A 25601-nucleotide genomic window follows, 5' to 3' on the forward strand; every position below is an offset into this window, starting at 1 on the left:
TCCACGCAGAAAGATTCCGGTGCCCCCACCGGGACGCGAACCGGCAGCCTTCTTGCTGCGAGGCAACAGTGCTACCAACTGCGCCACCTTGCAGCCCGTAGCATAAAGATCTCTGTGCAAAAATAAGAAAATCTGGCAACTGGCTCCTGTGGGGCTCAGTAAATAACACTTTGTATTGAATATGTTTAAGTATACAAAAAACAAGCTGAAGTTTCGCGAGCCGTTATGTGCCAGTTTATGTTTTTATCCAGACAACAGGAACCTTCTGTCGTCACAACTGGTTGCCTTGGTGACAGGAAGACCCCTAAAGTAAAGGTACAGAGGTGCCAGCAGAAACATTTGTTACCTTTGGACAGAACCAAGGAAGCCGTTTCCTGCCGTTTTCAGTCTTTGTGCTCAGCTAAACTAGCTGTCTGCTGGCGCTGCCGTCACATTTACTGTACACACTGTATGTGAGCGAGCTATCAATCTCCAAGTCTTCCCTGAAATGTCAAACTACTGCCTTACAGTGTGTGCCCTGTTCTGCCTTATTCAATCTGTCCAATTTCAAATATTTTTTGAAGATTCCGAATTTCTGTTGCTCCTGGTTTTTGCTTTTCAATGAAAATCCAGTTGGTTTGATGCCATCACAGACTCCAGCCTCTAGATTAAATCACAAAAGTAACACAAAGGTTTTGTTTTTGGGTGGTAACACAGTAACAATTAAAAAACGCAGTTAACTCACCCCCAGATGGCCCTGACCGCGGAGATGCGGACGGAGGGTGGCTGGCTGTCGTGGAGGCCGCTGACGGTTGCCTGGAGGAACTGTTGGATGAGCTCAGGAGACATGGCTGCTGTGAAGCGACTGGCCGCCCACAGAGCTCGGCCGAGGAGGAATGGAGACGCCGCTGGTACAGAGAAAACCAAAACAAGAATATATAGATAATCATTTAATACTATTTTACAGTCTGTTTTTTGCTTTCTTCTGAGTTAACAGACATTGTGGATTTGCAAAAACACCTCACAGGCTACTTAGGTACAGTTAGTGTTTTTTAGACAACAAAAACCTTTGCTACAGCAACTCAAAATGACAATTCTTTCTGTCTTTTAAATGATTTGGAGGAATTTAAAGTCTTTGTTAGATAATGAAAGAGGAGAGATACAGCTAAAGTTACAGGTTTTAAACATTTAGATTAATGCTGAAGGTTAAATCCTGTTAGTTTTTTGTACAGGTCCTTGTGTCTTCAATCATCTGGAGTTTTGCGCCTGTGTTCTTCTACTGACTTGATTACTACCATATATTTGGGTCAGTTCAAGCCTCACCGGCCAGGTTGAGATCAGCCAGGATGACACTGGCCAGAAAACCATGCATGTCAAACTGGATACGACCGTTCTTCACATTCTCTGTGATGATGGTCTTGACTGAGCCGAGTGCCAACATACAGGCCTCATGGATCTTCCACCTGGTTAAAAACACATCAGACATTTAGGATTTTCTTGTCTCGCCTTCATTACATGTACAGTATCATTCGGGGTGTGACAAACAGAAAGCAAAGAAAAGGAAGTGTGTGAAAATCCACTGAGCCAGAACACAGAGTGAGTATACTTTAACATGCAGTCTCTCCTCACCAGTGCTCATTGCCGCTGTTTTTGGCCTGCTCTGCCTCCTGGAGGTGTCTAGTCGCGGCTGCTGCCAGCGCTGCTGCGCTCTCATTCTGAAATTCTGCAGCAACAGCCTGCAACCACAGGTCAAAGGTTACCATCACTACACACACTCTCCAAGTGGACCACAGGCTGAAAAGTGAGCTGATGTGCAAGCTACGCTCTCAAACTACAAAAAACTTTTTTTTGTAATGTGACTGTGGTGCTTGTGCTTCCTATATATACCACTGCATAGAAACAGTCAATAGTAAGCAACCGTCCTGTAATACGGCAGCTTTGTTTAACAGCTGCCTTCAGTGTTTGTGGAGGCTGTGTGTGTAGGAGAAATGATGGGAGGACAGGAAGATTGCTCCAGGTCTAAAGTGTAAATACAGCTTCCCAGTAGACATGAACATCCTCCCATCCTCTGCAAGAAAAGCTGAAACAGTCACAGTTTCCTTCAGCTCTTTCAAAGTGGAGAGCTAATTATAAAAAAAAATATTCTGCCTGCACTAATGTACAAAATGCAATTACTCATGAGACAACAAAAGAGATCTGGTTGATTGCTTAATGGTTTGTAAAGCACCTAATGCAAATATAACAGTGCACTGACACAAACTCAGTTTTTAGGGAAGAAAACAACAGTTTGAGCTACAGGGCATTTTATGAAAAGATTTTTAAAAAATAAATAAATAAAAACTCACTCAACTATACATTCACTTAATAAAAGAAAACAGTTCAGTTTGAGCCAAATTACACAAAAATCAAGAGGCGAGTTCTAGTTTGGGCTTTTGTCACAGTTACAGTTAGTCCTGTAACGATTCTTACATACTCGCCTGATGGCAATTATTTGAGCTGACTGTGGCCATTTGCATAATCATTGGAGTCATTTACATTCACTTGTATGTAAACAGCTGGATAAATCACTATTTCCATGTTGTTTTCCACCATTTGTGCTGCCTTCTTCTGTTATCAGGTGCTTAAATTTAAATATACAATCAATCTCAATTTGACTGATTCACATAGAAACATGGATTTAGTTGCAAGCCAAATGCTGCAGCACCACTGTGGTCACATTGTGGTTTTAAGCCAATAGGAGAGGCTAATTACTAATAAATTATGGAATTTGTTGGAACTACATCCAAAACTTGTCATCACTATGACTCTAAAAGTAATAGTGGCATAAAGTAAACATAAAGGGCAATTAAATCGTTATTTATAATTACTTGCAGAACAATGAATTTTTGTGACAGCCCTAGCTATGCTACAATCAAACTGAACTTTGCAGATGAAATGTATTTCCACGGTGTTGCCAAAGCAGGAAGTGACAGGAAAGACATTTTAAATGTAACCTGCAGGAGCTAACAAGTTAGTGGTCCACATAGCTGTACATTAAACAGTGTTTTTTTTTTCTTTTTTTTTTTCAAGATTATTTTTTCTGGCGTTTTTGCCTTTATTAGTTAGGACAGTGAGAGAGTGAGATAGGAAAGGGGGGAGAAGAATGAGAAGAGACCTGCAGCAAACTGTTGCGAGCGGGAGTCGAACTCACGACCGCTGCGTCGTGGAAGTACAGCCCCTGTTCATGGGTTGCCCACTCAACCAGGCGAACTGTAGGGGCACCCCATTAAACAGTGTTTAACCTGTTAAGCCCTGAGCTATTTTTCAGGCTTTTGCTCGAAAGTTACATACCCATAGTAAAAACAGTTTATCTCTGCAACCACAAGGTCTATTTGAATAATTCTTGTGTCATGATAAAAAGGAACACTTGTAAGATTTGTTCAGATGTGTAAATATCAGTATATATATATTACTGGTTAAAAGTAAATGTAGATGGCACACACACAAATTTTAAAAATTCAGGTTCGCCTAAAAAAAAAAAAAAAAAAAAAAAAAAAAAAAAAAAAAAAAAAAAAAAAAAAAAAACAAAGGGATAATTAATTTAATAATATAATATATATATTATAATTCAGGATAATTATCTCTTTGCAATGATTCAGCTGCAGCTCTAAACCTCTCCCAAATCATAGCAAAATATGTGAACATTCTCTCTGCAAAGGTTGACTCTCATAAAGTGAAGCAGAACAAAATTACAAAGTTTTGAGTACAGACAGTTTGACATTTTGGCACACTTGCGACCATCTAAATTTTCTTATGTACTAACTATATATCCACCCATCCATTATCTATACACCGCTTAATCCTCACTAGGGTCGCGGGGGTGCTGGAGCCTATCCCAGCTGACTTTGGGCGAAGGCAGGGGACACCCTGGACAGATCACCAGTCTATCGCAGGGCTACAGTTAGAGACAGACAACCAAGCACACTCGCATTCACACCTACGGACAATTTAGAATCACCAATTAACCTCAACATGTTTTTGGACTTGTGGGAGGAAGCCAGAGAACCCGGAGAGAACCCACGCTGCAGGGGGAGAACATGCAAACTTACTAACTATATATTTTACTTGTACAGATCCTTTCCAAAAAATTAGAATATCATGGAAAAGTTTATTTATTTCCATAATTCCATTCAAAAAGTTAAAGTTTTTGAGATTACAGATTCAGGGCACACAATTTAAATGATTTCAAGGATTTATTTGTTTATTTTTACATAATGTGGGCTTCCAGCTCATAAAACCCACAAAAACAGGAATTTAAAAAAATGGAATACTGTGAAGAAATCAGCCCAAATTTTGCAGGGCATTAATGTTTTAAACTGAGTGTCACACACTAATCTACTAAACTCAAAGCACCTGCTCAGGTTTCCCCAGGTGTCATTAAATTGCTTCAGTTTGGTTCAGTTGTCTCAGTTCGGTTCAATATGGGGAAGACTGCAGACTTGACAACTGGCCAGAAGACCATCACTGATATCCTCCATAGGATGGGTAAGCCACAAAAGTTCATAGCTAAGGAGGCTGGCTGTTCAGAGTGCTGTGTCCAAGCACATCAATGGAAAGTCTAGTAGAAGGGCAAAATGTGGCAGGAGAAGATGCACCAGCAAAAGAGATGACCGTGGGCTTCAGCGGATTATCAAACAGAGAAGGTTCAAGAATCTGGCAGAGATCCAGAAATAGTGGAATGAGACAGGAGTCACAGCTTCAAAAACCACCACATTCACACACATCTGGGAGATGGGCTACAACAGTCGGGTTCCTCGGGTCAAGCCACTTCTGAGCCTGAACCAACGTAGGAAGCGTCTCAACTGGGCCAAGGAGAAGAAGGACTGGAGTGTTGGCCAGTGGTCCAAGGTCCTCTTTTCCGATGAAAGTAAAGTGTGCCTTTCAGGAAGACGGGTGAGGAACAGAACCCAAGCTGCTTGAGGTCCAGTGTGAAAAATCCAGTCAGTTATGATTTGGGGTGCAATGTTCGGTGCAGGTGTTGGAAAACTCCGCTTTCTTAAATCCAAGGTCACCGCAACAGTCTACCAGAATGTTTTAAAGGACTTCATGATTCCTTCTGCTGAGGATCTGTATGGAGATGCAGATTTCATCTTCCAGCAGGACCTGGCCCCTGCCCAGAAGCACCAAAACAGTGTTTGACTGGCCAGCCAACTCGCCGGACCTAAACCCCATTGAGAACCTATGGGGTATTATCAAGAGGAAAATGAGGGGCACCAGACCCAAAAACAAAGAAGAGCTGACTGCAAGCATCAAGGAAATCTGGGCTTCCATAACTCCCAGGCAATGCCACAGGCTGATTGCCTCAATGCCACGGCGCATCGAGGTAGTGATTAAGGCAAAGGGATTCCCAATCAGTTATTGAAGATTGACATATCGTTTTAAAATATTTTGATTGATTTGATATGATCCTAATTTCTTTCTTTTTTTTCCTGCAAAAACTGAGAGGTACATGGTGATTTCTTCACAGAATTCAAATTTTTTGAATTCCTGTTTTCGTGGGTTTTATGAGCTGGAAGCCCAAATTATGTAAAAATAAACAAATAAATACTTGAAATAGTTTAAATTGTGGGCCTTGAATCTATAATCTATGAAAGCTAACTTTTTGAATGGAATTACAGAAATTAAACAAGTTTTCCATGTTATTCTAATTTTTTTGGAAAGGGTCTGTATTTCACTAATGGTGTTCAATACATGCAAATACAGCAATATTTTAGTTTATTTTTTTTTTAAATCCAACCCGACTGCTGTCTGTGTTATGCATCCTGTACATGTTATTGATCAGACTGCTGTGAAGCTCCTGTTGTGACATAGGGCTGTATCTCTGTCATGGATTGGTCGATTTCGGTGACTGACATCGCCTTCGAATTGTGAGAGCCAATAGAATATAGCAATAGCCACCAAAATGAGATTGACAGCACCTTTAGCCAATCAGAATCAGCAGAACACCATCTGGCAGACGAGCCGCTTGCTCAGCTCGTGCGCACTTGGTAGCTCCCTTCTGCTAACGGAGCCTCCAAAACACGCCCAGAATGATTTCAGTGTAACACAGGAAGTAATACTAACTGATTCCGGTGTGGATTTACCGATAAAATAAACTTTTCATGGAGAAACGGCTAAGGTAAGAGACATTTTACAACTACAGTTTGATGAAGCAGTTTCGGTTTTTGCTGTCCTTTGAGTTATTTCTTGCGGATGCTTTGATTATAGAGAGCTTTGATGGACATATTTGGAATTTGGGACTATCTGCTTTTGTTTGAGGGGTTGTTTGAGCTTTTAGCATAAAGTACCAAAGCGCTGGAGCCAGAAATGTGGCAAGTGGGTTGACTTGGTGGCGCTATATCGATTTCCATATTTGATAATTCATTTAGTTGGTTTTTGAGTTGTGTTTGGTGCATGTAAAAATGGCTTATATATTCTTGTAGCCCAGGTTCTGTTGTTTAGTTTGAGGTGCAGCATCACTATATTCTCTCATGATGAGTGCATTGTTTCACACTATTTCTTTGTGAAGAGAGAACTAGTTAAACTTGTCAGTCTTCTTGTTTTTGGCAATCAAGGCATTCAGTGAATGTTGTGGTCGGTTAGTAGCTGATAACTAAATCTCCTCGACCTACTCACATATTATTTCACCTGTGCCATGACGCTTTAAATATTACATCTTGTATATTTATTCAGCTCTGTTGTGAGTTCCCAGACCTGTGTCTTGATCTCACCAGCAGAAGGTCCTGAGCAGAGATCCTGACAGAGTAGGAGAAGGTGTCGTCATCCTCGTCCTCTACAAACTGCTGAGGATTAGCCGTCCACACTTTGATCTAACGAACCAACAAAGGAAACAACAAGGCCAGCGTGTCACCATAAATGTATATATTATGTTAGCTCCCACCTATGCACAGCTCTTTCTAAGATGATGCCATTCAGTAACTTCTCACCTGGTCCTCAGTGATCTGCATGTACAGAATGATGTAGTAGATGAGTTCGGGCAGCGCTTTCTTAACTGTGCTCTTGAACTTGTTGTTCTCCAGCAGCGTATGGACAAACTCAAAGATGCTGAACACCAGATTCTCAAAGCCCAAAACCTCACCTGCAAAAATAAATAAATAAAGAAACATTAGCAGAGGACAAATAAATGCAGCACATGATCACTGATGCCAAACAGTGAGAGTAAAAATCCTGCTTACCATCTGAGTCTACTGGATCATCCACCTCCTCTGTGTAGTTGACTTCTGTTCTTACATAAGTGAACATCTGGTTATGGAATAATGTGCTAAAAAACAGCCTTTGTATCTTTCACTTTTCTTGTTTTGTTAACACATCTTCCTCTGTACAAACTGCTCCTGTCTGAGGCCTCTTCTTCTGTTCACTGTAATCTACTTTCTACAATCCATTGAAACACTGCTGTTCTCTGAGTGTTTCGATGTTGCTGAGTAAGCAGGTGACTTCCATACAACAGAATGAGCTAGATTAGAGAAGCTGTTCTGTAGAAAAAGGAGACCGCAAGCTAAAACAGTAAGTGTCCAACAACTGACTGCAAAATGCCTGAAAAGAAATCAAAAACGTTCTTTGTGACACATGGACAGCAGTGATTATCCCAGCAAGGACCTAGCTAACACACAGCTGGCATTGTCAAGGATATAAAGCTGCACTTTCAGTCAGAGTATTCCATACAATGGGCAATATCTGCTGCATGGAGGACACCATGGGTTTGGGGAAGTTCTTTACCAAAGCTGTTACTGCCTGTGAAAGGAACACGAAGAAACACAGATTTAAAGCTTTAGTTGTAGCTACTATGCAAATGAAAATTCATTTTTTTCTCTCAAGTGAATAAATATGACTGACATCTACTGGATGCTGCTAGTCTTTACTAAAATGCCATAATCTGTGACAAAGTCTGCAAGTGCAAACTTATTCTAGCTCTGTCCTCCACAATTAAACTCTGACATCTGAAGGTCATGCTAAGCAACTGTTCAGTGACTCTTTGGCCTCTTCACCTTGAGGACTTCCATCTTTAGGCCGCTATCAGACGAGGCACCATCAGGCATCTGCAGGGCCTGCACAAACGCCTCTGTGAACTGCTGCACCACAGGGAAGATCAATGCTTTGGCTGCACCCTACAAACAGATTATTGCACAGTTATTAATTTAAAATCAACAGTGTAACACTTCAGTAGTGACATGTAACTCAGCGCTGCTTCTTCCTACTTTGCAAAAATATAAATGTGATAGTGAAGTAAGCAACAGAGCCGGGGCTTTTCCTTGTATCAGAATATGCCCCTGAGGTTGACTTTTTTTGTTTCCTTATTTGAGAGAAATCTATGCATTTTCCTGTTATTTCTCACCATCTGAATAACAATGTCTATTAAGCTTTAGTCAATGAAACCCCATCTAACAAAACTAGTTAAAAAATGTGAATTGCTGTTTTTATTCTCAATTCTTATCATTTAGTGCTGCTAAAACCTTTTTGAGGGGATGCAAAAAATTCCGCTATGAAGGAAAAACCCTTGTAACATGGGAACGTATTATAAAAACTCTTTTTATATTGTCTGCAGCAAAAGAGGTCTCATGAAACGTAATAATCTTCTATTATATAGTTAATTCAAAATAAGCCTATAGTTATAAATGCAATATGTGAAAGACAACCATCCCATGTCTCACCTTTTCAAGCTCTTCAATTGCACAGATTAAATTGGCACAGGTGGTGAATATCTCCACTGCTCTGGAGCGAGTACGAATACTGTAAACCTGCAACAGTTAAACACCAAGGAGGTGGTTACAATTTTCACGACAGGCAGCGCAGAATAATTTTGCACAAAATAGTTTCCAATTTACTCATTTTTATGCATGGAATGTGCAAAAACATTTAACTACTGATGGTTTTTCATGACTGTTTAATTGACTATTCAAACTGAGATGAAAACTGGCTTCATGCTGCAACTGAATGCTGCTTGTTTGTGAGACGAAGCAGTGTTTTTGGACCGAGGGAGAAAACGCAGATGGCAAACCTCTTCACAAGGCCTCTGCACAATAGGCATCATCACTTCTTCAAAGCTGTGAAACGTTGCATTGTGCCACAATGTACTGTACTGTGCTTGCTGTTTAGCAGAGATGAGAGCTGGAGCAGTACCTCGGCCATGGTGAAGATCTTATACATCTCGGGTAAGATGACTGGAGCCACCAGCGGCATCTGGGTGTCTGTCACTTCTCGGGTAAACTCTGGACACAACAATTTGTGATGGAAAAAAACAACAACAAACATTTAAAGATAGTAGAAAAACATCTTTTAACATGTTATTTTTCAAGGGGATTTGTAAAGCAGGTCACCGAGCTGTTAGCACACCTGTAATAATAGCAACACTGTTTTTAGGCTGCTCAAATACTGATTATAATAAAATGATCAGCATTTAACAGATTTCTCTTCTATGACATAACACTGTGCTGAGCATTTAAGAATTCAAATTAGGGCTGCAGCTACTGATTATCTTAATAATCGAGTACTCTATCGATTACTCTGGCAATTAATTGGGCAATCGGATACAATTTTTTAATTTCATTTCATTATATTACTTTAGCTTAATTTAATATAATACATTGTTTTCTCCGCAGGTTATTTTGCTCCCCCAGCCGCTCACTGTTTCTGTCTCTTTCTGTTTCCATCTGCATTTTGCATTCTGCGCTTGGCATGCGCGTTACAGCATCAAAAGTGGAAATGAGCGCACTGTGCAACAGAAATAACTGTCCGGGCAGAACATGGGCGGACAGCCTCACTGTAGCTTGCACATATCGAATAGTATACAGTGGCTTTAACGAAGCCTCGAGGCAGAGAATTTTGCCTGAGGCATTTTAGTAATTGAATAAATTGAATTACTCAAAGAATCGTTTCAGCCCCAGCAAGTGTAAAATTCCTGACAATATTGCTAAAAGAATTACTGTAAATATCTTATTACATACCAGTAAGGACCCTCATGGCCCCATGCACAGCATTGACATCTCCGCTGACCAGCATCTCCATCAGGAGGGTGAAGAGCTGCGGCCACGCCTCAGGCCAGTCCCAGTGGGCAATGGCCGATACGGCGTACGCGACACTGGAGCGGACTTTGCTGATGGACTCCCGCAAACCACTTGGCAGCAGCTCCCTGATGGCAGCTTTAGCCTGGAGGAGGACAACAGGAATTTGACAACATCTGGCTTCTGTCCCTCAGAGGTCAATTTAACATTGTGTGCAAGAATACTTTGGACAGATTAAATCTCTGCCCCTCTGAGAAAAGAGAAATGTACAGTTGCTTCAGACAGTGTTCACATCTCTTAATTTTTTTACACAATGTGTGCTGTAGTCATAATTTAAAATGGATAAAACATTTTTTCCTTTACAGTCTGCATTAAATACACTGTAATGACACAGGGAAAATATGTTTTAGAAGTTCAGTAAAAATCTAAAACTGAATGTCTCATTTCAGGATTCTGACTCCTAATTGCCAAGTTGTATGAGCTGCATGGCAGCAGTTAAAACTTCAAGTCTTCTACAGGTTTTGGACTTCTGGATTTGAGCAATCAGTTCCATTTAGCCTGAGAATACAGATCCTGTCAAGCTTCCCCAGGTTTGATGGAAAGTTTCTGCTAACAGTCATCTTCAGGTCTGTCCACTGATGTCCTGTTGACAGACAGTGCTGCCCAGAAGCACCTAGATACCATAATGTTGCCACCACAATGCTTCACTGTCAGAATGATATTCGCAGGTGATGAACATTGCCTGGAGTTCACTAAACATAGTGCTTACAGTATGAGTTTTTTCCTTGTTCTCTCTGGGTCCTTTATATGCAGTTCAACAAACTCCAAACAGGCCAATATTCAACTTTCTCTCAAAGTGGTTTTTGTCTATCATATGGGCCTGACTGGCAAAGTGCTGCTGAGATTCTTGTCCTTCTAGCATGTTCTCCCACCTCTGCACAGGACTTCTGAAGCTCTGTTAGAGACTGTTGGGCTTTTGATCTCTTGCCTGACAAGACCCTTTTTCGTTTCTTTTACAGTCATTTAGGCCACTGTGCTCCTGTAAGCACTCAAATTTTTCATACGCTTGCCTTGATGTACGCTTCACCATGATTTTACCAAAGACCGACAGGGATCTACAGAGACCTCCTCGGACTTCAAGGCTCATATTTGTCCTCACATGACGTATGAACTAACTGTGGACACTTAGACAATTATGTGCCTTTTGACACAATATTTTAATTAATTCAAAATGTTTCAAGTGGATTTAAACCAATCATCAATCAATCAATCAATCAATCAATCACTCAATCCACAATCTACAACACAATAGAGTGTGCATAAGATGTAGGGGTCTGAATACTTTTTGAAGGGACTGCAGTGTTTCCTCTAGGATCTTTTTCAGCAGCAGGGGCAGGCTCTCCGGAGCCGTGGCAGTGTAAACAAATGACATTTGACTACAGATTTTACTTTTACAACCTTTTTATTAAATGGCCAGTTAAAAATGGCTTTTTAAAGGCCTAATGTAAAAAATAAAATAAATAAATAAAACTATAAAATTAAAAATTCAATAAAAATAAAAACAATAAATTATAATTTCTTGATGGGGCTGTAGAATCAGTGGCAAAGTGTGCACCCAGGCTCGGAACAATTAACTTTTCTGGGGGTTTTTTTTATAGAAAAGCTCTGTTGTAGGGAAATTCTCTGATTCAGAACATTCCTATTAGGACAGAGTACATTGGCATTATTGATCATTGCTCTTACAATGGAAATACACTGAATTTATTCATTATTTTTGATTTAACAGAAATATTGACATGTGTATTTTGCAAAAAAAAAAATTAAGAAAGGAAAAAAAGCTTCATGGACATTAACCATTATCAGTGTGGTAGAGCCTTGAGTGGAACAGACTGTTTCTTTCAACCCATGTAGGGTCCCATCCTAATAGCCTGAGCTCCCTTTTAGGTTCTTCTCCTCTATTCTCATCACTCTCCTGCTCCTCCACTCTGCTCTCCTTCACTTTGTTCCACTGCTCCTCCCTGTCCGATGGTTACTGGTCTTATACATTAAACATTAATGTTAGATCATTTACACTTACATCACATCTGAGCGTTGTGGCTTATTGTGTTGTGAGCCGCAACACTACAAAATTAACCACAACACTACCAAATTAACCACAACACTACAAAATAAGCCGCAACACAACACAACGGCTGCAACGGAAGTGTCCGCATTAACAAATCAAACAAGCAATGATTCTCTATTTGTAAATCAAAGTTAACAACCGCTTTAATAGCGCATACCGAGATGAATGGACACTATTTGCCATCAGTATTTTACTTACTTTCGAGTTGTTTCAAACAATCTCCGGCTTCTGCCCACTTCGTGTGGTTGCGCACTTCAGAGTATAATTTCCGGGTTAAAAAAAACTACTTCCGTTGCAGCCGTTGTGTTGTGTTGTGTTGTGTTGTGGCTTATTTTGTAGTGTTACGGCTAATTTTGTAGTGTTGCGGCTAATTTTGTAGCGTTGTGGCTTATTGTGTTGTGTTGTGGCTTTTGTTTTGTTGTGACACTTCTGGGCCACCATAGATCACAGTGTGAACACTATTTTCTACCTGACCATCATCATATGAGTCAGTAAAAGGCTGATGATTCCTGACTAGCGTCATCTTCATCAGGTATCTTTCTCTTCTTAGAGAAATATTTGAAGACGCTCATCTAAAGATGCAGTCAGCAGTTCCGTCATGGCGTGTAGATGTTAGCTTAATGCTTTCAGTTACTTTACTCACGTTAGCAACACTGAGTTGGCACCAGGCCCAATTAACTTAAGCTACCGATATGTTACGTAACGTTAGATCAGCCATCAATATTTTTGCGAATGTCTATTTAACTTGTAAAATCTCTTTCGAGTTATCTTAAGCTAATAAGTTTACCTTTCCTCCGGTAAGTCGCTGCACTATTCTCCAAGACGACCCTCCTCTGACTCTGACCTGGAGCCTGGTGCTGGATGTGACGTCACTCTCCGCGACTAAATAACGTCGTAATAACCTCCCAAAGAGTACAGACTGAGCAAGATAGTTATCTGTCGTTTACCTTAGTACCTGTGAGTACCTGACCCAGTGTAGGACTCTGCTGTGAAGGTGGCAACATGCGGCGGTGGTATATTTGCAACAACAATTAAAAATAAATAAATACATAAAAATTTGAAGGAGCAGCGGCTAGGATTTAGGAATGGCGGGCCGCCACTGCTAAATGAATGTAGAGGAAACACTGGACTGTATCCAAAGTGAAGACTGGTTTACCTGATCTGTAGTTTCAGGAGGCCTGAATTTCTCTGACTGGGAACACCAATGAGTCTCCACATACTGCTTCAAGATGACTGATGCCAACTGCAAACAGACACAACAGGATATTTATTAAGCTGCACATGGGTAACACAAATAGAGAAACAAGCATGAGCAGGTCATGATATTTAACATTAGGGAAATGGTTGAAGACCTGAATGTGTGTGGGCTGGACATCCAGGCTCCAAACTAAAGTCTGCTTTGTTTATTTTCTCCTCACCTGACGGATAGCAAGTGCTCCCTGAGGGTCAACCGTGAGCTCTGCCAGGTGGACGCCAAACTCTACAACATTTTAGCAAAAAGGGAAGAATAAATTATTACCACAAAATTAGACTGCTTAGAACATACAGAATAGAGCAAGAGCAGACTGAAAACATGACCTACGACACTGAACTGAAGTCAATGTGACAAGGAGCAGAAAAAACAAAACAAAAAATCTCTTCAGTGTGTATTGTCCATTCACATAACTGCTGCCAAACATCCCTTTCCAACTACAGACTTGACCAGGTATTTCATCATGAGCCTGGGTACCAAAATAAGTGACGACAATGGCGTAACCTGGTTCAAGGCTAAAACATTACACAAAGCTAACAGACACACCGGCTTGAACCTGGCGTAGCCTGCATGCAGAGATAAACACATAATTCAGGATCAGCATCAACCTCAGTCCTGCCTCTCTCACTGGGTTTTACTAAGAGTGACATCAGGCGACAGAAGACAATGTTAGTGCTGACAATCCTGCAGAGCGGCAGCCTTAGAGAGGGGCCAGCGGAAAGGGTCAGCCTTGCTGCGACGCTGCGCTACAGCCAACAGACAGCGTGCACAATTAGCCTTTCACCAGCAGCATGAGGATTGCAGGAGAGACAATGGAAAGTCTGGTGGACTATAAGCTACAGCCTCTGGGTACTGTATCCATCTGCCCCATTTTAGCTCTTTATTAAAAAAAAAACAAACAAAAAAAAAAAAAAACAGATGATTGTTATGAGAGTTATTTACCCCAAACATCATTTTTTTTTACCAGTGGATATGTTAGCAGGTGGCTGCAAAGCTAATCAACTATATATAGGAGTCAAAAAATAAACCAATTCTGACACAGAAAATACAACAATTTGTGTAAACTGTTAATTTGCTAACCAAAAGACAGAGAGCTTGAGTGCATTAGTTTCTTAAGGGAAGATGCCAACAAATCACACAATCTAAGACTAAAAGTGAACTGTACGCACTGCATCACTCTGCATTTAAGACCATTTCAGGCTCTTAAATATATAATTAATAGACCCTTCTGGTGAAAATGAAGCTATTTACCTTGATAAGATATCCTCATTGTGTTTTCTATATATACGAACAGACATGTCATGAGTAAAATCATCCCTCAGTGCCATAGCTGTGTGGAGTCGTTTTACAGTGTTTGAGCAGAGCGGTAGGTGAGTTGAGAAGAAACAACGGTGTAGAGTTACATCAAAGCAAATTCAAGGCAAGAAGGGTTTACTGTCATGAAAAAAAAAAAAAATTAAACTTTAAATTTTGGTACACAGAGAAGAGTTTTTAGGGGTTAAATCAGTGACCGGAGAAGGACTTAACAACATTTTCACAGCTTGCAGATGCCTTCATTCAGCTTTTATCTGTTTTTATTTTTTAATTTAACATCGACAAATCTGAAGCACATCCAACTACTTCACTTATATCTTTCCCTTTAATTCTTGACACATTATTTCGAAAGGAGCGCATCGGATAAGAGTGTGCAGCTGCAATAAGACAGATTTTTTTGTATAACAAGTTTTCTGATTTTTCTATTTTATATGCAAATGAGGTATTACATAGAGAGACAACAAAAATACCTCAATTTGCATTAACTTTCAGAAATGAAATTTAAATGCTGGATAAAGCCAACTTCATTTTTTTTTTGTTTGTTTGGAACATTAGCAGAAATCTTGCTGAAAGTCCATTGTTTTATATATTAATTTGTCATTGATGTAAATAGATGCCACATGCACATTTAAAGAGGTTGCTTACACAAACAAACGACACAAAATAGTACAGTCAAGTACATCCAGCACATACGCATGTCAACTCAGCAAGCATAATATTAAACGAGAAAAGTTGATGTACAGGACAATAAATATTTAAAGGCAACACCAAATGCCTGCAAGCATTGCTGCATCATATTTTAATTAATTTGCTACCTGGTGTCTGAATTTTCAACGTAGAATCACGTAGGAGAAGACAGAAATTGCTCCTTAAAAAAAAAAAAAACCTGCAGAATGAATCCAGACATAGACCCTACATGTGATGGATATAGCAGGCACCAGCCTCACTGCATCATAAGTCCTTGCTTTGTCAAACTGGCTTGTTTTTTGGACATTTATCTTTAACTCTCTTTCAGCAGTATTGGGCTCAGTGATCAACCCATGTCGACTAGTTTTCCAACAAACACAAAACTCTTAAGTCTTTGTAAGGGTGCCCTTGCTTTTGGAACGCCTGTAGTGACACTCATAATACTTTTAAAGTGGAACTCTCACCGTCCACCTACTCCACCAGAAACAATTTACCTCCACCTCCTCTATTCGTGTTGCTGCAGTTACTCCAATTTTGTCATCTGTCTCTTAAATCTCTATGATTATAATGTATGATCGGGTGACACTCCAACCCCTTTTAAATCTATTTTTCTGTTAATCAATTTAACTCCTTCCTTTTTGTTTCAGTTTTTATTACTACTCCTATGATCATTGCTATTGCCATTATTAATCATCTTTGCTACAGTATTTTGTACTTAGTATTGTTATAATGCAGTGTTACAGTGGACAGTTATTACAACTGCCAGGAATGATGATGTTTGTTTTGTTTTAATACATGCGTTGGGTGAGTGATTGCCATGTCTCTTGCACATGTTAAATCAAAGTGATTTTTTTTTAAACACCAGAATGCTGTAAATTAAGTGTTTGATACTTAGATTTCCCTCCCTCAATATTCAAACAAGCCCCTCAGAGGATGGAGAGGGAGGCTGCTCTTTGTCTGAGTCCTGATGGTCCTGAGGATGCAGCAAGCTGGCAGCTCTTTGGGCGGGATTCTCAGGAGAAGCCCCCCTCTGGGAGACGTCGTCGCGGGAAAATCTGTCATTTAGGCGTTCGATCGTTGCCATAGCAACGACAGAATAAATTAACCCAAGTGGGTTAAAGAGTGACGTTACTTTTGCGCTGTTTGACATCGAACTTACACTTTTGACGACGTAGTTAGTAACGGTCGAGATCTGTTGCCATAATTTTTTTTTGTCGTTGCCAGGTGACGTTATTGAATTCCAATGCGCTCGAGACCAGAAGTGAACGCAGCTAACATTTCAGGAAATATTAGCTTGAATTTTCACACAAACGATAAAAATACTCAACTTTTTTTTTTCTTTTAAACTTTAAGCAGAAGAACAAACCGGAGTCCCCCGTGCTGCTACTGCTGCTGCTTTGGAGGCCGGCCGGGCTCAGCGCATTTCCCATGTGCTTAATGCAACTTACTTAGCTAGCTTATGATGACACTTGTTAGTTGCGACACTTTGAGCAAGGCAGCGACAGCACCTGAACGCCTCACCGGGTTAGAACTGCGCATTCTGTGTGCTTTCAGAGCAACTTTTGTCACCATTAACTTGTGGAAATACTGCCTAATGTTAGCTACAGAGAGCCAACACAACCCCCTGCTAACACTATTCCTGTTAGCTTCGTCAACACAGTCAAAGTTAGCTCAGAAAGAAGCAGCAGTCGGCATGCTGCGGGTCTGCGCACAGGGCCCACGGCGTGAATCAGTGACAGCACCGGTCAGCGAGCCTCCGTTACCCCCTCAGAGCTGCGTTCAGAACCGGGCCAGCACTCACCCTCTGTCACTTCCAGCACTTTGATCTGCTCCTCCGCGGCGGCGCGCACTTCTTGAACCGGGGACAGGATGGCCGTCAGCGTCTCGATCAGAGCCTCCTTCAGTCCCTGCTGGACGGGGCCGGCGACCGAACCGGGCCGAGCGTGACCCGCCGCACTCATGCCTGCTGTGTTTTCACTCGCAGCCCGCTACAGTGAGTCCGGCAGCAGCAGCAGCAGCAGCAGCACCCGGGGAGGAGCAGAGAGCCGCGGCCACACAGGCGAAGCGCGCCAATGCATGGAAACGGGGAGGAGGGGTTTCTGCGAGAGGAAGCACATTGTGTCGTCCGGTTCGGGCCACGTGTTTTTTTTTTCTCCTTTTAATGTGTGTTTGTTTTTAGACTCTGGCTCCCTCTTTCGGAGCGGCGGTAAACCACCCAAATATTACCTGACCACTATGGAGGCCAAAAATTAAGTTTTGAAAATGTATAAAGACCATATACAGAGAAGACAAAACATTCAACTCAGTCAGGAGTAACTCATTCTGAAACCCAACCCTGTACATAGTGTATATCACATACCTGGTTACATCTCTTCCCAGAAAGGCTGCTCTGTTCCTTTGCACCATCTTCACCTGCCTCATGTATACAAGGTGTCAAAAACTCTGTATTTATAATAAACTTATGTAATTTTGCATTCTTTTTCCCTTTACATATATCTATAGTTATGCATCGCAGTTAAACAGTCATTTTCCTTCTGTAACCTGTTGCCTTGCTTTAATGCATGCGTGTGAATCAAATTATTTCTTTCTGTCTTCACATACTTGGTTAATAAAGCCGATTCAGATAAATTCAGTCGATTAATTTCAGTATTTCACTGCCATAAAATTTTCCACCAACTATTTAGTAGTAACAAAACTTCAAAATCAGATATTCACTTGCCTATAAATTTATTTGCGTTGCAACCAACATCGCATTATTTTGCTTTGATATCTAAAAATATTATGAATAAAATATGAGTAAATTATTTTGAAATCTAGGATTTCATACATGCAGAAATTTATGAGACACACTATTTTAAACGTGTAAGTCTAGGAAAGCAGGATTTTATAGAAAGCCCTATGAATAAATGCAGAGATTTGGTGTTATTATGCATAACGCAAGCTAAAACATCTGCTGTGGTCAGTGGATTAAAACTTGGTGCAGTTGTAGCCACAACTAGACACTTGTTGAGTTTTGCATTTGACAGACTTGTAAACAGCTGTTTTGACGTTGGAAGTGAAATGCACATAGGTGAAACATTCTGAGATCCTGCCCACAACTTATTGAACCATTTTTCAGAGTTTATACTCAGCTCATTACTTCCCAACAAGGAAAAGTTTGATATTTCAATCAAAAGTGTGCTGCTGACTTTTTATGTTTTAACATGATGTTGCTCCCACATACAAGATGAAGTTGGTGTTGGTGTGCCAAAGCCTCATCCCCCAGCATCAGTTAATGACCACTTGAATGCTGTTGTGGCTGAATGCAATGAAATCCCTGCAGCCAAGTTCCAAAATCTTGCAGAAGTTAAAGCTGATACAGCATTAACATCTGTCACCTAGGTTTTTAATATTCCTATCCCTCCCTGAATCAATCAACCACTTAACGTGCTTTAGCTGAACACAATCCCTCCTTCACACATCAGGTGGTGCAACATTGTGCAGACAGACCCTCTGAAACAGGTCCCCAGTCAGCTGCAGCAGATTGCAAAACCGCCCCGAATCTTGTGTTACCAGGTGTAGTCCCACCTGAGGTTTTAAATAGACTTGAACTTTTATTTCTCACTTCTCTATTGTTTGCATAGAGGCGAGTAATATTAATCAAATGAGAATTTAAACAAGTGAGTTGCAGGAGAAACTACCAGCTTCACCTCATAATCCTGTGGCTCCAACTAGGTAACAGGTGGGGTCGGCGAAGTGTTCAATCTTCTCAGGTGTTTCTTTGTCCAGGAGGCTCTTAACAAATCTTCTGTAGTTCAAATGTCTTGTAAAGCATTATATCAGGGAACTCTTTTGAGGTTCAGTATGTGCCATCAACAATGAGCAGGGTATGTTCTGGCTGCAGCAAGACTGTAGTTTTAGTGAGGTCGAAAACTCACCTGACAAACGAGCAAAAGCTAATGTTATGATTCCTATGTAGCTTAAGATGTATCCACCTACATTTATCTGCGTACCTGTGTCTCTTTGACACTTAACAAAATGTACAGGGAAAATTAAATGGAACGGATGGAAAAACCAGTAAATACTAAAATCGCTTAATGCCAAAACAGAAAAAAAATAACTTTTTTTTCTTGCTGAGCTAAAATTAAACCCTCTTATTGCTGCAGCCTGTGATACATTATGCAGGTGAGGAGGTGTTGACACAGAAATAAACAGTGTACGAATTCTTTTTTTCTCACATTGTCATTGCTGCAGATCTACAGGATTGAGCCACAGGAATGAACCCAGGGATTTGGATTTGTTAAGAAAACAAGTCAAATAATAAAACACTTGAAAACAACAATGGTGACATGTTCCAGGGAGGCCTGTGAGTGTGTTGTACATCGCACTTTGGTTGTGTCAGTTGTCATGAACTCAAATCACTTCTCAGTTTTGACTTTCCAAGCAGAAAAACTGCTAACTTCAGAGCGTGTGATCCTAAACAACTCAGACTTGTGAAGTAAAACCCCAATGTCACGTTCATAGCAAAGATGAAGACCAAATTTGAATCAAATGAATAAAACTGAACTCTGTTTAGGCAGCAGGAGGATCATCAGCATGTGGTGAAAACTCAGGCTGCCTCTTGTCATGCAGTTGTTGTGGCAAAAGTCTCTGGAGAAAACCCAAGTGATGGGTGTCAGAAACACAGATTATAGTTTACATTTAATTTCCAGTTTATTAGGTACACCTTACTAAAACTGATACAGTCTAACCACCGGCCTTGTAATAAATCTTATCTTCATGAAGATTATAATGTTTAGTTGTTGATTCAACTTTTCAGTCATTTTTGTGGATGTAGTTTGCGTTGCTGATGAAAAGGCATTATCTATATATGTATAATACACATGTGACACGTATGTTTGTAGTAGTATGTACCTGTGTTTTTCAGTTTTCTTTGTAAATTCTGTAACATTAATGGATATTAAAATAGTAAACTTAATCAGTGAACATTCTAACCTTCATGGAGATCAGGTTTATTCCAGAACTGTTGTGTTAGATGACTTTAATTTAAATTAAGCGTACCTGATAAACGGACAGTTTATGTGACGTGGACTAGATGTGAGGATCTAATATCCTGGGCCGAGGAATGAACCAAACACTAATACAACTGTTTCCTCTTGTTTAAGCAAAAAGAATTTGGTTTATGTAGAAACAAGCAATGTTTTGCAATTGGATATTTCCCTCTCCTTCAAGAGTTAAAGCTAAAATTTTAAAAAAAAAAGAAAAAAGAAATTAATACCCACCCCATTGCACCCAGAATTGCCACCTTCTGTAAAATGTTTTCAGATGTTACTGACAGAAAGCAAAGGAAACCCAGGCCACAGCTCACAAGGGAGACAGATATAAGTGTACAGTACATATATATAAAATATAAAATCTGAAATATATTTTATATATATATTAAATTGTGTTACGGTTCAGTATCTTCACTACACAGCATTAGGGTGGTGTGTCTGATTATCTTTTTTTTTCCTTCATTTTTTTTTTTTTCAAATCCTATTATATAAACCAGAGGAGAGTCAAAGCAAAACAAATGAATCAACAAACAAACAAATGTGGGGAAACAAACAAACAAACAAAAAAAAGTAAATGGAAAACTAAGCAACAGACGAAAGGCCTCCGCCCCGATCCGATGCCCGTCCCCTCCCCCACCTCCCAGCGGAGGGGTGAGCTAGCTCGGACGAGGTGCGACAGACCCGTCCAGCTGTACAGCGCAGTGAAACATAACTTACATGTTAGCTCATTTTTACACGTACAGTCGTGATCAAGGCACAGGGATCTTCTACAAGTTATTTTTTTTTCTTCAATAAAGTTGTACAAAATAATACATTTTACAGTCTGTACAAGAATAATAGTCCAGCAGTAAAATAAAGACAGACGTACTTAAAGCCAGGTGGGGTGGGAAGCAGGTATGGGGAGGGGGGTGAGAGAACAAGACGAAAGGTAAGGCGGGGAGGGTGAGGGGAGGTTGTCGTGTGGACGAGAAGGGGGTCTGATGAGGGCTGGAGCTGTGTGTGTGTGTGTGTGTGTGCGTGTGTGTGTGTGTGTGTGTGTGTGTGCTCCCAGGTAAAAATGTTGCATCCAGTCATTTCTTTAACTTCATGCTTTCCTTTTTGCATTTTTTTTTCCTTATTAAATAAAACCTCTCCTTTATTTTCCATATGCTAAATAGTTGCCAAATAGCAGCGGGGGCAAGAGGGGTGAGAATGTATGTTTGTGTGTGTGTATATGTGTGTGTGTGTATGTGTTGGGGAAGAGGTTAAATGGTGCACAAAGGCAGATCACACACACAGTGTACACCAACACACAACATGGGGTAAAAACTAACAAAAACTTAAAAGTTGAATTGTGTTATTACAGGAATATATAATATTTATATTTATATATATACATATTTATATACACACATATATATATAAATATCTATATATATAGCTTGGATTTTTTGCACTGCATGAAGTTCACTGGTATGCATGAATTTATGCATTGTATGATATTTTTCTTGTTTTTTTTGTTTTTTTTTATTAATTCTTTTTTTGTTTGCTTGCTTTCTGCCATCCCTCCTCGATTGGTTTCTTGAAGAGCAGGTCACGTGAACCATGTGGTCTTATGTTCGAGTCACGCTCACATCCACAGGCAGCCATTAGTCAATTAGTCCGTCTGTCCCTGGGCACAAAAGAAAGGCTTACAGGCCTCTTCTGTATCAGTTTGCCACCCTCTGTGTCCATCTTCACTTCTTTCCTTCCTTCCTTCGTCTTCAGCACGCGGTGAATAAACTCCTCTCTCTCAGAACACATTATTTAATTCAGCCTCTGCCAACTGTGAAAAGCAGGAGGACTTGGTTTGACAAGGGTGTGTGTATATGTGTGTGTGTGAGATATTAAAACCTATTTAAGGGTCTGAATTTCTTATTCTGTAGTGTGTGTGTACCTGCAAGTGTGTATGTGTACATATATCTGAGAGAGAGCTAAAAGGAGAGATCGCCTACACTGAGGGATTCCAGTCTCGACCCTCTTTCCTGGGTCAAAGTGTAGCTGAGTACAGCAGTCAGTCCAGGTTAATAGTTGATGAAACTGTTGTCGGTGTGTATCCATGACGTTGTTTCTTCTTCTTTTTTCTTTTTTTTTATTTAAAAAAAAAAAAAAAAAAAAAAAAGACTCTTTCCACCGTTCTGTTTTTCGAGGAATTGCATCAGGGTGGAGGGGAGGCCAGGCGGTCAGTCGCTCGCTCGGTTAGGTGAAGTTGGGGGAAGGGGGGGGGGGGGGGTGTGATTGGCTAACTGGTCATGGGGGAGGGAGGGAGGAGTAGCTAGGTAGGTTCGTAGGTAGATAAGTAGACCGGGGCGCTGCGGTCCATCACAAGAGCTCGTACTGCCGTAGGTGCATCCTCTGTATGATGTCACGACAGTCATTGAAGACGCGGCGGATGTTTTCTGTGTCGACGGCGCAGGTGAAGTGAGGGTAACAGTAATGCCGTCCGTCCCCGCTGGCTGTGCTGATCCTCTGCAGGAGACATACAAACAGAGACAAGTCAGCGCAGACAATGCTGTTTCATGAACTATTTTTGTATATCAGTCTTTCCATCTCAAATCATCACATTTTTGGAACAACTTTTCCTTAACCATCTCTGATTTGCCTGAAATTTAACGTAGATATATATTTTTTAAAACTGCACTTTCACCTTGTTTTTTCACACACTGAAATTTGACGCTATGTTTGGATGACAATATCTCATGAATGATTACAGATAAAAGTCGAAAAATTTCTTCTTTTTTGTTTTTCATCATGCTGTTGATTCAACAAAATTGGACATCCATCCATTATCTATACATCGCTTAATCCTCACTAGGGTCATGGAGGGCTGGAGCCAGATTTGCCGTGTGAACGCTGACATGTCCATCTGTGATATTTCCGTCTGAATTTCATAGAAACATTTAGATTCTACTGCAAGGTGGCGCAGTTGGTTAGCACTGTTGCCTTGCAGCAAGAAGGTCGCCAGTTCGAGTCCTGGTGGGGGCACCGGGATCTTTCTGCGTGGAGTTTGCATGTTCTACCCATGCAGCGTGCTTTCTCCGGCTTCCTCCCACAAGTCCAAAAACATGTTGAGGTTATTTGGTGATTCTAAATTGTCCGTAGGTGTGAATGTGAGTGTGCTTGGTTGTCTGTCTCTAAGTGTAGCCCTGTGATAGACTGGCGACCTGTCCAGGGTGTCCCCTGCCTTCGCCCTAAGTCGGCTGGGATAGGCTCCAGCCCCCCCGCGACCCTCGTGAAGATTAAGTGGTATATAGATAATGGATGGATTTATATTCTACTGGTATTTGTTAGGGCTGCACAGTGGCTCGCAGCTAGAAGATCCCCAGATTGCGTCCCAGTTAGGATGCCTGGGATCTTTCTGCGTGGAGTTTGCAACTTCTCCTTGTGCACCGTGGGTTCTCTTCCAATAACAGTCCCAAAACATGCTGAGGTAAACTGGTGATTCCAAATTGTCTGCAAGTGTGCTTGGTTGCATGGTTCTTATGTATTGGTTCTATGTGTAGCCCTGTGATAGACTGGCAACCTGTCCAGGATGTGCCCTGCCTTCGGCCTGAGTCGGTTGGGATAGGCTCCAGCCCAGAGTCTGAAGCAGAAAGCTTAATCTAACAAGGAAAGTTAATGGTATAAGTTGTCTCTGACTACGGTTTTGGTTTTTGGGTTTTTCTCAAGCTGACTTACACAAAGAAAGCCTGGCTATGTTAAACTTGCTTCGTAGTATACCCCACTGGACTTATAACACACAAACTTACATTTAGTTTATAAAAAGTCACCATTTAAAATTATATATATATATATATACATATATTATTTTTAAAAAAATTTTATTTATTTATTTATTTTTAAGCCTAAATTTAAATGTAATTAGATAAAAGTGTTACAGATTGAGAAAAGCTGGATAAGTGTTAGATGAAAGATGGTATATACAGTATGTGCAATGGAAATACACAAGTTTGGTAATGCTATAGGCAGTAAATCTAAAATCCTGGATGCTGTTGATTTATTTAAATACATTCAGAATTTAGTTGATAATTGCTAAAACTATATCCAACTAATCTTTAAAAATGTTCTAATAACATTAGGGGAGAAAATCTTTTTCTGAAGTGGTCAAGTTGGATCCTATTCAGAACCTACATCCCATGTAAATCTGCTCAACGATTATAACAAGAATAGAACTTTTTTGCAAAGTCGGGTCTTTAATTATCCCGTCTCATGCTATACCGTAATGAAAAAGAAACATATGAGGAAACTGATCAAATTTCAACTGACAAAAACAGCTTTACTTGTCTGACTTCCACCTTTGTACACACCAAAAACTCATCCCGTATGAAGTACTTCGCCCTGGTAACACGGGGATCTTCTCCTGGTTCAGGTATTGCTGTTGGACAATAAGAAATCTGGTCACATTTAAGCCACATTTATTTTGTGCTACACATGATGAAAACTATTTCTAGTGACTGACAGCAAGTCAGAGTCAACTGAAAATCAGAGCTGGTCTTACCATCATCAGGTGTAGTGTAGCGTGCAAACTCTGTGAAATACTCCTCGATTTTAGATTTCCCTGCCAAAACCTTCTCAGCGAGCAGGTCCTGTTTGTTCAGGAAGAGGATTACTGAAATGGTCCGTAGCCACCTGTGGAGGGAAATGAATGAGTTTAGTGCCAGGTTTCTTTCGATTTCGTTAGCTCAAGTCTCAAAATATGTTACAGGTCTGTTGCTGGAGAGCCAATGTGTTTCAAACAGAATTATGTTTTAATAGGCTTTGGCTAAAGAACATAGGAATAATGTACTCTCTGGAGTTGAAAAGGTCTCAGAGCTTCTGCCATAAACAGTCTCACACAGGGAAAGAAAAGTCAAAGAAGGACCCAGCATCTAGTCATTGTTTCCTCCCACTACACACAGCCTGAAGCAGCAACATTAAATTTTTTAATTTAAAAAAAAAAAAAAAGTTGTCATACACTGTTGCCACTGAATGATGCAGTGGTACTCCAGTTGTATTAAACTAAACAAGAATAGTCTTATGTCATGAATGAAATAGCATTTGAAATCTGTAAAAATATTTTTACAAAAAGATTTGCAAAGTGCAGGTTGAGTCTTATAAAAAAACCTGCTGCATAATTATTCTTATAGAATTAGAATGAGTTAAAAATAGACAAAAAG

At 40.4% G+C, this 25601-nt stretch overlaps 2 protein-coding genes across 2 annotated transcripts in view; both read right to left on the minus strand.

Annotated features, from left to right (window-relative positions):
- The window catches only part of ipo9 (importin 9), a 35939-nt gene extending 18470 nt beyond the window's left edge, over nt 1-17469 (minus strand). Inside the window, exons 1-14 of the mRNA XM_008279840.1 lie at nt 17196-17469; nt 13560-13621; nt 13298-13384; nt 9960-10161; nt 9136-9224; nt 8667-8753; nt 8004-8123; nt 7649-7749; nt 7194-7252; nt 6945-7096; nt 6729-6827; nt 1609-1715; nt 1303-1442; nt 725-887 (exon numbers count right to left, since the gene is read on the minus strand). Of these exons, the coding sequence (XP_008278062.1) occupies nt 725-887; nt 1303-1442; nt 1609-1715; nt 6729-6827; nt 6945-7096; nt 7194-7252; nt 7649-7749; nt 8004-8123; nt 8667-8753; nt 9136-9224; nt 9960-10161; nt 13298-13384; nt 13560-13621; nt 17196-17355 (1628 nt within the window). The 5' untranslated portion in view covers nt 17356-17469. The remainder of the gene's footprint in view (nt 1-724; nt 888-1302; nt 1443-1608; nt 1716-6728; nt 6828-6944; nt 7097-7193; nt 7253-7648; nt 7750-8003; nt 8124-8666; nt 8754-9135; nt 9225-9959; nt 10162-13297; nt 13385-13559; nt 13622-17195) is intronic.
- A 2127-nt stretch (nt 17470-19596) lies between these two features.
- The window catches only part of LOC103355891 (guanine nucleotide-binding protein G(s) subunit alpha-like), a 38626-nt gene continuing 32621 nt past the window's right edge, over nt 19597-25601 (minus strand). Inside the window, exons 10-12 of the mRNA XM_008279841.1 lie at nt 24944-25074; nt 24753-24820; nt 19597-22914 (exon numbers count right to left, since the gene is read on the minus strand). Of these exons, the coding sequence (XP_008278063.1) occupies nt 22768-22914; nt 24753-24820; nt 24944-25074 (346 nt within the window). The 3' untranslated portion in view covers nt 19597-22767. The remainder of the gene's footprint in view (nt 22915-24752; nt 24821-24943; nt 25075-25601) is intronic.

This window comes from Stegastes partitus, unplaced genomic scaffold (genome assembly GCF_000690725.1).
Source record: "Stegastes partitus isolate 25-593 unplaced genomic scaffold, Stegastes_partitus-1.0.2 Scaffold171, whole genome shotgun sequence".
NCBI classification, from domain to species: Eukaryota; Metazoa; Chordata; class Actinopteri; family Pomacentridae; genus Stegastes; species Stegastes partitus.